The sequence below is a fragment of the Papio anubis genome, chromosome 7 (assembly GCF_008728515.1).
Source record: "Papio anubis isolate 15944 chromosome 7, Panubis1.0, whole genome shotgun sequence".
NCBI lineage: Eukaryota > Metazoa > Chordata > Mammalia > Primates > Cercopithecidae > Papio > Papio anubis.
The window spans coordinates 81971140-81983998 of NC_044982.1; the positions used below are offsets into that span (position 1 = coordinate 81971140).

General features: G+C 43.4%; 1 protein-coding gene across 1 annotated transcript; it reads left to right on the top strand.

Moving 5' to 3' along the window:
* The first annotated feature begins 2703 nt into the window (after positions 1-2703).
* Positions 2704-5674, top strand: LOC100999092 (chymase). The gene is made up of 5 exons (XM_003901660.4): positions 2704-2818; positions 3501-3651; positions 4405-4540; positions 4727-4981; positions 5368-5674. The coding sequence occupies exons 1-5, from the start codon at positions 2761-2763 to the stop codon at positions 5509-5511; spliced, it is 744 nt and encodes a 247-aa protein (XP_003901709.2). The 5' UTR covers positions 2704-2760; the 3' UTR covers positions 5512-5674.
* The last annotated feature ends 7185 nt before the right edge of the window (positions 5675-12859 follow it).

Consider the following 12859-nt stretch of genomic DNA (forward strand, 5'->3'; position numbering starts at 1 on the left):
CCCACTACCCCTTTGTTGGCCCAAACATTCTAGGCAGCACTGGACATCTGAATCATCAATTATTTCCACAAACCCTTACCCCTCTGTGGTTTGAGGGTTTCCATAAACCACTCACCCTCACTAGAAGAATTAATTCTACATGATAATAGCTCCCTCATGTTACTCCCTTCTAAGTCAAATTGTACACCTCTTTATCTGATAAACAGAGTCTAAGTCACATGACCTAAATGCAAGAGGAACTGGGAATGGAAGTTTGTGGATTCCACCTTAGTAAGGCAAAAATTATCATTGGGAATTCCTCTAATACAAGAAGGGTGTTCCAGAGACATTAAGGAGCCACATAAATGGAAAATGTCTACTACAATCCATCACTTGGCTGCCCAACATCAACATTCATTCTTTTGCCATACTTAAAGTTTCCAAGAACAAAAATTATCGCACTGAACGTAATCTTTACTATCTTTTATATAAAGGAAAATTAGGCTTGACTCAGCAGAACTGAAATAACCCAGTGTCAACAGTTACTGCTTTTAACTTCAAGTACTGTGAAGTACCTAGAGTACCTAGAGAGGTGATACATGCTCCAACAATAGTTTGATCACATTTTCAATTTGATATTCTCTAGTCTCCCAACTTGATAACTGTACACTAATCCATAAAGTTCACTACCAACATGCTATATATAAAATAACCAAAGGGGCTTCGAAGAAGAATGAGAAAGAGGAAATACCTTAAAATACACAGGTATACATATGACAGAGAAAAGAAGAAAATGTGAGCAGATAGTGCAGTCCTCATTTCTGAAATTGGTCCCCTGACTGGGGCTATACCTATTCCATTTCCTCACCCTCAGCCAGGCAGGTGGAACAAAACTTAAGTCTTGGTGGATCTGAATCTTGATGCTGTGGAGCTGTCATACTAGTCCCAGACTACCTACCTCTCAATTTATCATTATATCAGTGAAAACAAACACCTTTGATTTGTTTAAGCCTCTGCTTTTTTTGGTCTAACTGATGTAAGACCACAGGACAAGACTTCTCCAGCTCTGGATTCTCTTCTGTTCTGCTAATGGTGGAATGCCCAGAGTAGGGTTGCCAACTTTAGCAAATAAAAAATACAGGATTCCCAGCTAAATTCAAATTTTAGATAAACAACAATTTTGTAGTATTAGTATGTCTCATTCAATATTTGGACATACTTAACTAAAAAATGATTTGTTGTTCATCTGAAATACAAATTTAACTGGGCATTCTGAATATTCTCTGGCAACACTTGAACGAATGAAGAAAGTGGTATAAGGACACCTAAGAAGACCAGATTTGAAAAGACATTAGGAATGTGTGTAAATATCTTATTCTAGAGAGAGTTAGAGCTGTAGGTAGAACTTGGGAAATTAAGTTAAAAGCAACAGAGGGCCTGGCCAATATATACTAAGGAGTGGATCACTCTGGTCACAAGCCCAAGCTGAGACCAAGGGCATAGCAAGATGATTTGGAAAAGGCACTTATACACTACACATCCCCATCTTTTGAACTGAATGCCTTGTAAATCTCCAAGAGAAATGACAGTCCACCATGTGGACTGCCTTCTCTAAGTCCAGGGAAAATAACAGCTATGTGCTTGAAACCCACTTCTGATATTATAAGGTGTGTGGTCTTGGTCATGTTAATGTGTCTGAGTCTCAATTCTACAATTGTAAAGTGACAGTAATGGTGTGTCCCCAGGTTGTTGTGGAAAGCTTGATTCTTAATGTGACAGTAGGAAACCCCAACCTCTCTGGAGCAAACACCCTTCTATATCTTTACTTCCCCTCCACATTGGCAGGACTCTATTCCTCTATTTCTCTCTAGTGCTAGAGCAGAAAGGACCCTTGATTTGGAATCAGAAAAACCTAATCTGAACCATAAGCTATGATAGCTGATCTAAAAATTTGACTATCATGACATGATAATGATCATAACGGTAATACATATTGATAGGGTTGCTATGAAAGTAATAATATATCTAAGAGTTGTGACAATATATGATATGCCAGACTCTCAGAAAATGCTAATTCCAATCCCAATTGCTCTTTGCATAAATTTCTGTCCTAGGGTCTGTTCCTTTTCCACATCTAGCTTCCTTGGATCTCTCTTCTGCCAAAAACACATGGTTCAGAGGAGAGAGATCCAGGTCAATGTTTTTCAAATTACAAGGAATTATCCCTTTAAGTGGCATTGTTGCTCAAGTTTTGACATGTAGTGGAATGGAGTGGAGTGGAGTGGAATGGAAACTAACAGAACATCGCAGAAGGTTAAGATAAAGATTGTTTTCTGAAACCTTTGATTTTTGCTTACGTACTCACACATACATATGTGCATGCATTGGGACTCTGCAATATACATTTCTGACTATGGATCATAGCCATAAAAATCTTTGCACTGAACATTCAGTGGGCCTTTCACAAGCTGCCCTAACTGGGAAAGAAAAACATGGCCCCTCCATTTCCTGCCCCCAACTCCAGAAAAAGCACCATGGTTGAGGGTACATCTGAGAAGCCAGCACTTGGGAGTTCAGGGCTCAAGTTCCTCTCTAGAAAAACACAGGGTGATTCTGGGGGAACTTCTGATCATAAACACAGCCAATTCAGAGTGAGAAAAGAAAACATGACCACGCAGTTCCTGTGGTTACCAGCCCTGCCCCTCTCTTGCCTGCTGGGTATTATAAAACCCAAGACTGGAAAGGAAAACCAGCATTTGCTCAGGCAACCTCTCTGGGAAGATGCTGCTGCTTCCTCTCCCCCTGCTGCTCCTTTTTTTGTGCTCCAGAGCTGAAGCTGGTGAGTATCGGGGTTCTTCCCTCTGAAATCTGCAGTATCAGCTCCTGAAACAAATATGTTTAGTCTGAAAATAGCTGACTCTTGAACAGCGTTCCAAGATCTCTCTTCAAGAGTCCCAAAGGGAAATTTCCACTTGGGATGCACGCCACCCCACCCACTGCCATTCTCTACAGCCTAGGACAGCTCCCAGGAACAAGGAATTTTACCTCAATTGTGGAAAAACCCAGAGCAAGTGGAAGGAAAAGGGGTATCCCCAGGAAAACAGACATGTCCTCTTAATCTTCTGAGCATCAGGGCTACCCATTACCTTGTTATTTGCTGACTCTGTGACCATGCTCACGAGCTGTGGAGAAATCTAAAACAGGAACCTGGACAGCGGATCCTACACAGAGAGAGAGGAGGGTGGGCCAGGGCAAGGTGGGAGTGGGGGAAATCTGAGGTGAAAACATCTGAATGGAGCAGAGGCAGGACCAGCTGTTGCACCTGGAGGAAAGAATGGATTTCACCTGGAAGGTTATGAGTGGGAAAGATACGAAATATAGGAGACAGGAGAGGGAAGGTGGGCAGAACACAGAGTAAGAATGAGATTCCAGGGAAGCCTCGCTCAGCTTTAACCCAATTTGTCCATTCATTGGAGAGAGTATTAAAACCCATGTTTAAACCCTGGGGTGCTCTGTTCCAGGGGAGATCATCGGGGGCACAGAATGCAAGCCGCACTCCCGCCCCTACATGGCCTACCTGGAAATTGTCACCTCCAACGGTCCCTCAAAATCTTGTGGTGGTTTCCTGATAAGACGGAACTTTGTGCTGACAGCCGCTCATTGTGCAGGAAGGTGAGACAACAGGGTCCATTTATCTCCAAATGGGAGGTGAACAACCAGAGTAGCAACCAGGGTTACACCTGCACTGGGGCCTGAAGAGGGGGTCCTGGGTCTGGTCAACTTTCAGGAGAGGGAAGACTTGGGCTGAAAGACTTTAGTCTGTGATTGAATAGCTTCCTTGAGCCTCAGTCACTGTGAGCTAAGCTCCCCTTCGGAGGAGAAGGAGGCCCTGTCCAAGGTCCCTCTTGTAGCAGTAGCACCCCTCACCCCTACCGAACTCAAGGCACACAGTTCACTTTTCAGGGCCCCACCCAGTCTCAGGGCCACTTCCTCTATGGCCTTTTCAAGAACACTGGCCTCTAGTTCTCAGGGTCCTGAACCCATCATTTTATGGGAGGCAGAGAACAGGGTCCACATGAGACCCTCACTTTTCCCTTTAACTGATATCTCCTGCTTCAGGGGGCTGGCCCTCATTCAGGGTTCCCTGAATCAGGAAGTGTGAACCCTGTCCCCTGAGTCCTCCATGGTCTGTTCATTCCCCAGTAATTCCAGGGGTCCTAGAAATTGTGTCTCTTCCCTGAGAAAGCTCTTTCATGAGTAAAATCTGAGCCCCTAAACGCCACAAGTGGCCCATGAAAAGGGAGATGGGTAGAGTCCGGGGACCCAGTGAGAGACTTTAGTCCCCTTTTCTCAGAATGAGCTCACCTCAGGAGAAACCCCAAGCCATCCCTGTCACTCCTTTTCCTTCCTTATTCCTCACAACAGGTCTATAACAGTCACCCTTGGAGCCCATAACATAACAGAGAAAGAAGACACCTGGCAGGAGCTTGAGGTTATAAAGCAATTCCGTCATCCAAAATATAACACTTCTACTCTTCACCACGATATCATGTTACTAAAGGTGACAACACCTCTCTTCTCCTTTTCCACTTCCCATTCTCCTAAGCTTCTCCTTCAGGTCCTCGTTGCCCTGAATTTTTCTTAGGACTTGACTCTAACATGAAGCTACTCACCTTGTCCCTCCCTGTTCACCTCCAACTGTCCAGAACCCATTTCGAGGACTGACAGTCCTTCATTCCCTTCACAGTTGAAGGAGAAAGCCAGCCTGACCCTGGCCGTGGGGACACTCCCCTTCCCATCCCAATTCAACTTTGTCCCACCTGGGAGAATGTGCCGGGTGGCTGGCTGGGGAAGAACAGGTGTGTTGAAGCCGGGCTCAGACACTCTGCAAGAGGTGAAGCTGAGACTCATGGATCCCCAGGCCTGCAGCCACTTCAGATACTTTGACCACAATCTTCAGCTGTGTGTGGGCAATCCCAGGAAGACAAAATCTGCATTTAAGGTGATCCTCCAACTAGGTTTCTTCTCCAAAACTCACTGTTCAGGGACCAGAATGCTCTTAGAAGGAGATTGGGTCAGAAGGTTGTCAGCCAGTGACAGAGTTGGCATCACAGGGATTGTCTGTCCTCCTATGGCCCAAGACAGCCTCTGACCATCCATTCCAGTCTACTGCACTGGGGGCATGGGGTGACATGAAGAATGTGGGTGACTGTCCCAAGAAAGGAAGAAGGGGCATCAGAACTAGATGTGTAAGTGAGGAGCCCCAGCTCCCGGGTCTGATTTGACTTTAGGTCTCACTGTGACTCCAAGCTGGCTGGCAGACAGGAGTGGAAGACTTCCTGGGCTTACCTTCTTCTCTCTCTCTCTCTCTCTCTCCTCCCCCTCCAGGGAGACTCTGGGGGCCCTCTTCTGTGTGCTGGGGTGGCCCAGGGCATCGTATCCTATGGAAGGTTGGATGCAAAGCCCCCTGCTGTCTTCACCCGAATCTCCCATTACCGGCCCTGGATCAACAAGATCCTGCAGGCAAATTAACCCTGGATCTTGAGCCAGCCTTAAAGGGAACCTGGAACTGGACCTGACCAGTAAAGTGTGTGCCACTCATTCTGGCCTGCCCTTGGTCCCTCAGCCACAACCCTGAGCCTCCAGAAGTATCCTACAGGTCACAGAACTCTCAATAAACCTCAGTGAAGACACAGCTTCTAGTCATGAGTGTGTGTCCCCTCTCTGCTGCTCTCTTCTCCTTGCACATAGCGACCTGATTCCCAGCCCAAGCACACAAGGATTTGGAAGGGGTGTGTCTGTGTGTGTGTATGAGAGAGAGAGAGAGACAGAAAGAGAAAGAAAGAGAGAGAGAGAAAAAAAAATAGGAAATAATGAAGAAAAAATTGAGAAAAAAGAAGAGATTTTCCCTGGAAAGGCGGGATCCATATTTCCAGCATGAGAAATGCCACCAAATCCTTCCTTGCCTTAATTATCACCGCTATACCAGTTCTGATTTATCTTTAGTAATACTCAGAATCACTAAGAACATTTTGAATTATAAACAAGATATAAGATGTTTACAGCATCCCTGGCATCTTCCTACTAGATGCCAGTTGCAACACCCCCTTCTCCACTGCAAAGTTGTGACAACCAAAATGTCTCCAGGCATTGCTAAATATCCCCAGGAGAGGGAGGGAGGAGGAAAGAAAGATCACTCTCTTTCGTTGAAGACTGCTGGTTTAGATACATGATATAAAGAAGGCAGTTGATACCACACAGGGCCCTCCTCATAGCCCACATTGATAAGAAAAGATCTTCCCTCTGTGAAGCTTTCATCTGATATGCAGAGAAGATTGCCTTCCACTCACTTATTGTTACAAAACAGATACTGAGAACAGATTAGAGGAGAGACAGCATCACAAGGTCTGTATGAGCAACACCCATCCACAAATGGCTTCACCCAAACCAGCAGGAAGTCCACAACCTAGAGCCTGCTCAACACAAACCCTTGTCAGGGGAGACTGACTGGAGGAGAGAAAACAGGGCAGGACAGGGACACAACAGCCAGAGCCTGAGGCTGGCAACACCCATCACTTCTGAAGGTGTGCTGAACACCTTTGGCCAAGTGAACTATTGCTAGGAATTTTCTTTAAGAAAAAATCAAAGACATACACAAAGATTCAGTCATAAAAATTTTTTTTTTTTTTTTTTTTTTTTTGAGACGGAGTCTCGCTGTGCTCCCAGGCTGGAGTGCAGTGGTGTGATCTCGGCTCACTGCAAGCTCCGCCTCCCGGGTTCACGCCATTCTCCCGCCTCAGCCTCCCAAGTAGCTGAGACTACAGGCGCCCGCCACCTCGCCCGGCTAGTTTTTTTTTTTTTTTTTTTTTTTTGTATTTTTAGTAGAGACGGGGTTTCACCATGTTAGCCAGGATAGTCTCGATCTCCTGACCTCGTGATCCACCCGCCTCGGCCTCCCAAAGTGCTGGGATTACAGGCTTGAGCCACCGCGCCCGGCCTCATTCATAAAAATTTTAATCGCAGCATTTTTAATAACAAAAATCTGGAATCCCAGACATGGAGGAAAGCTTCTATGACAAACTTGTATGAATGAATATTTTAAATTCACAAGCTTTGTGTTAAAAACATTTAATATGGAAAAATTCAAGAAAATTCAATATATTCAATATAATGTAATGTTTTTACAAAGCAATATGAAAAATCTTCCTAGAGTAGAATCTCAGTTTGGTAGCTATATGTTTTACATATGCACAGGAAAAAATTGGAAGTAATTACATCAAAATAATTATGGGGGTTATCTCTACATGATGGGATTAATAGCTATTCTGATTTTGTCTTTATGCTGGCTCCAAGTCCCATCCTTGTATTCTAACTAGTGAGGATGCAGCACCACTCATGGCTCCACCAGTGGATAAATGCATATACCCATCTTCAGAATCCCATTGGTCAGGGTTTTCTGCATGGGAACAAAGCATCCTTCCATTTCCAGGTGCATCACTCAGCCCATTCAGGAAGCTACCACAGAAGCTAAGTCCTACAGGTTCCCTCAGGTTAGTGAGTAGTCTTTTCTGGTAATTGGTGTCAATGGTCAATTGCAATCTTCTGAAAATCTCCACTGCCACAGCTGGTCCTAGAGTCCTAATTGATATTTTGCATCTCACTTCCACCACCCACTCTAGGTGCCCCCCTACAACCATCTAGCAGTTTAGTAAGGCTGAGCTGTAGTCTGATGGAGTGACCCAGAGCTCCACCCTGAGGGGACTGAGTTGTTAGTTGCTTTGCACTTGTTAGGTTTGGGTTGTTGTAACTGCCCATTTACAATTATCAGTGAGCACAAAAGTATAGGGGATACTTCCAGGGAATTCCCTCAGTTGCAGTCATACTCTTATCTTCTCCCATTGCATTGCAGCAACCCTAGCTTCTCATGGTAATTAAGGCCAATTATTCTAGCCATAAGGCAACTCTTTCCTTTGCCTGCTGGTCCACTGTTATGAGGAGTCCCAAACGGCTGAGTGATAGTCACAACTTCCAGTTCACTGGAGCCTTTCCCACCTGCACTGGAAAAAGCATTTTCTTCCTGGAAACTTAGACCTCTAAACTGGCAGAATTTGAGTTTGCAGGAACAGGAAGATACAAATTCCACAAGTAAGTGCCTGGGAGTGATAACTAAAGGGATCAATTCCACTTCTATCCCTTGATTCCTAGACTCATATATTCTAGCTATGTGGGACACTGAACCATAAATTGGTTATTGATTCAGCATATGTATCACATCCTGGAAAGCAGTGCTCCAACTTCCAACCCTACAGGGTGTCATCTCTGAGCTGGCACCTTAGCTGAGCTTTCAACAGGCCAGCTCATAATTCCACTAGGTTGACTGCTTCTGGGTGGCATGGTATATAATAAGACCAATGAGCCCATCATTTTACATTATTTGCCATAAAATGAGTCCTTTGCTCTGAGGTAACATGTGTGAGAACCAGGTTGATGGATTGGGAAATCTGTAAGCCCTCATATGGTGGTAGTGGCAGAGGGATTTCAGACAGAGAAGGAAAACTCATGTCTAGAGCAGGTATCAATGGTGATAAAGATGAATGTCCATCCCCTCCAAAGTAGAGGGGTCAATCTCTCACTGGATAGCCACCTGATCTCTCCAAAAGCAGTGCCATCTCAAAGACTCAGCGATAGTCTCTGCTGCTGGCAAGTTAGGTGATTAATAGTGGCAAGACCCGAATTGATATTGGTGAAAGAGAGTGTCCATGTTCTTGGACCCATGAATAGCCTCCATTCAATCTCCATGACCACTCTACTCTGATCATGGCCCATTGTTCCAGCAGCGAGGTGATCAAGAAGAGAATGTGGCTGACATCCACAAGCCATATCACCTCTTTACCTGGTTGGGAGTCTCTGTGAGTCCATTTGGTCTGGTGCTCAGGCACAGCAACTTCTCCTTAGCAGACAGCACTGTGCAAGTGGAGTTCTCGGTCTGTGGTGGCAGCAGCAGTGGCAGCAATGAGCAGGGATTTATGACCATGAGAACAGAGTGAGTTGTCACTAGAGTCACTCCAATCTAAAAGCAAAGCAAGCAGTCAACGCAAGTGGAATCCAGGGGAGCTGGGATGGTGTATAAACTGGACCAGGTGCACTGGTCCTTACCTAGAGATATAGTTGGGACCCTCCAAAAACAAGCTCACCTTTATTCTGCTGATAATTAGATCATTCTGAGCAAAGTATATTGTCAAACAGTGGACCTAATTATGTATATAAATATCATCTATTAGAGTGAGTGAAGGAGCGGGTTGAGGAGGTAACACCAATGGTGGATGAGAAAATAAAAACTGCCCACCTGAAAGCCAGAAACAAGTGAATCTGAACAGTGCAAGGAATGGATTTTAGTAGACATTGTTGATGCCCTTCCCAGGACCTCTTAAGCAGGTGATGCACCCATTCCCCAGCTGTTGTGAGTCATAGCCATCAACCAATATCCATGTCCATGAGTTCATATATATCCTTTCCCTGAGCCACTTCTCTCCACACAAAATAGATGCCCAAATTGATTTTTGACATGGCTGCCAAGGACACACAATAGGGCAAGGACAGTCTATTCAATAGATGGTGTTGGGAAAACTGGATGTCCACATTCAAAAGAATGAAATTAGACCCTTGTCTCACACCATATACAAAAATAAACTCAAAATGGATTAAAGACTTACATATAAATCCTGAAATTGTAAAACTACTAGGAGAAAACATGGGGGAAAACTCCATGGCATTGCTCTGGGCAATAAATTTTTGGATATATCCCAAAAACACAGGGAACAAAGCAAAAATAGACAAATGGGATTGCATCTAACTAAAAGTCTTCTGCACAACCAAGGAAACAATCAACAGAGTGAAGAAACAATCAATAGAATGGGAGAAAATATTTGCAAATCACACATCTAATAAGGGGTTAATATTCAAAATAAATAAAGAAGTCATCTCAATAGCAAGAAAGCAAATAACCCAATTTTAAAATGGGCAAGGAACCTAATGACATCTCTCAAAAAAAGAAATACAAATAGCCAATAGGTATATGAAAAAATGCTCAACATCACTGATCACCATAGAAATGCAAATTAAGCCACAATGAGATACCACCTATTAAAATGGCAATTATCAAAAAATAAAAGATAACTGATAAAGAAGATGTAGAGAAAAGAGAACACTTGTACACTGTTGATGGCAATGTAAATTAGTATAGCCATTATAAAAAAAATGGAGCTTTACCCAAAAATTAAAAATACAATTGCCATACAATCAAGCAATCCCATTACTGGATATATATTTAAAGGAACTGAAATCAGTATGTCCAAGAGATATCTGCACTCCCATGTTTATTCATAATAACTAAGATATGGAATCAACCTAGGTGTCCATCACTGGATGAATGGATAAAGAATACATACATACACACACACACATACACACACAGAGTGGAATACTATTATCCATCCTTAAAAAGAAGAAATGGTGTCATTTGCAACAACATGGATGAACCAGGAGGACGTTATGCTAAGTGAAACAAACCAGGCACAGAAAGAGAAATGCTGCATAATCTCGGTCATATACTCTTAAAAGCCAAACTCATAGAAATAAGTAGAATGGTGGTTACCAGAGCCTGGGGTATGGGAGAGGTACAGGAGGAGACGACCTTCCTGGTTCTGAAGTCCTTCTACTGCTGTCACAACCATCCTACTCCAAAGGCGCAAACATCAAGGGGCCTCCAACAGCTCTCCCTGCTTGCCTCAGAGCTTGGGAATCCCAACTGCAAATCTAGTTGTAAGTGCAATATAGTGTGAATTGAAGAAAAAATAATCTTCAAAAATGTACATATACTTTGATTGCAACAGTATGGAAAACTATACATTTTAGGGAAAAGTGGAAAGTATCCTTCAAATATAGAGGTAGTTTTCTCAGAATTGTAACTTAAAGGATGGCTTATTTATTTATTTATTCTTATTTTTATTTTTTATTCTCCTTAAAATTGTTTTTATTTTCACAAATTGCAAAAAAAATGAAGAAACACAAAAATGCAGAGGGGCTTTCTCAAACATTTGCTTAGATGCTCAGCAAATGGTCTTATTTTCTGTTTTTCCCATACAGAGCACATTCCCCAGGAAGCAGGGAAACCACAGGACATGGTACCCTGTCACCCGGGGCAGAAGATGGGGAGTGAGGAGGACATACTCAGGATCATCCAGAGCCTGAGCTGGGAGAAACTACCTAGGAAAATCTTTAAGAATGCCCTGAGGCCAGTGGCTGGGTCTGCCCTGTAGTGTGAACCCAAAGAAGACAAGTCTCTCTTGGTCAAGGAGTGTGGAAAGAGCCGTTGGTGGCACACTGGCCTCTTCAGCCAGCCCATCCATAAAAGACAAGATCAACCATCATTGCAGTTTTGATTCAGTGATTCAGAGAGTGACACTGACTGTGTTAACGGAGGCTAGGATCTGATAAGGGGAAGAAAAATGTTCCAGCATCTGCAGATTTAGCCTAGATATGAGGGGTTTTTCCTCCATGCAATGGGAAGGGACCTGCCCAACACAAACACTGGACAATTATAGTCCAAAACAGCCCAGTTTCCCTGGGTTCTGCGGAAAAGGCAGAGACAGAAGTAAGGAGGCCAAACACGGACACCACCAACTCCCGACCCTGACCCTGACCCAAAGCTGAGCCTTCACCTAAGATACTGCAAACTGTTCCCCTCCCTCCATTCCACCATTCCCTTAACTATTTTGTACACTCACAATCCCACTTGATATAGAGCAAGGGGTAATAGAGAAACAGATTTCCCTTATATGTGTCAAATTATTTTAAAGTGGTTATATAGTAAATGATAACAAAAAAAACTGAAAAGAGAAACAAAGAAGGCTTATCCTACTGTAAGAGTTTGTACAGAGTACAGCTCCAGAATGTTCAGGAACATCTGATGCTTGTAAATATTGTGCTCTGACAGCTTCATAGCACTCTTCTCTCCGCACACTGCCCAACACACTTGAATTCTTCTCAGCCTCTGCCCCTCCCTAAGAAAAGTTCTTGCAAACATATACGTTCTTATAAACAGAGATTTGTCTCCTCATGGCCATTTGATAGTCAAATCAAAAATGATTTATCTAGTCTTCAACAACCTAGGTAAAGAGAGATCAGCAAACTTGTGGGTGAAGCAGAATAAAATCAGGATGAAAATCACCTCTGTGTAAAACAGGACATAGCGAGGGCCTGCAAACTGCACACCTGTAATTCACTGGTGTCATGGCAGAGGTCCAAAACATGTGATATGTGCACTCCTGACCTTCCCTGACAAGGGTTTCGACTCAATGGGCAAACTCATCATTTACCTGTGAAAAAGTTTTATGAGCAAAACATAATTAAAGGAAGGAATTTAACAACACTAAAGGTCTATTTCAAGAGACCTATTGTACAACATGCTGGTCACGGTTAATAACAATGCATTTTGAGAACTGAAAATCATGAAGAGAATAAATTCTAAGTGTTCTCAGCACAAAAAAAGATAAGCATGTGAGGCATTGAATATGTTCATTAGCTTGATTTAGTCATTCCCCAACACATATGTGTATCAAAACATCATGTTGTACACTGTAAATATGTACAATTTGTATTTGTCAATTTAAAAATTAATATTGGCTGGGTGCAGTGGCTCATGCCTGTAATCTCAGCACTTTGGGAGGCAGAGGCTGGCAGATCACTTGAGGTCAGGAGTTCGAGACCAGCCTAGCCAACATGGTGAAATCCTGTCTCCATTAAAAATACAAAAATTAGCCGGACATGGTGTCGTGTGCCTGCGGTCCCAGCTACTTGGGAGGCTGAGGCACGAGAATCA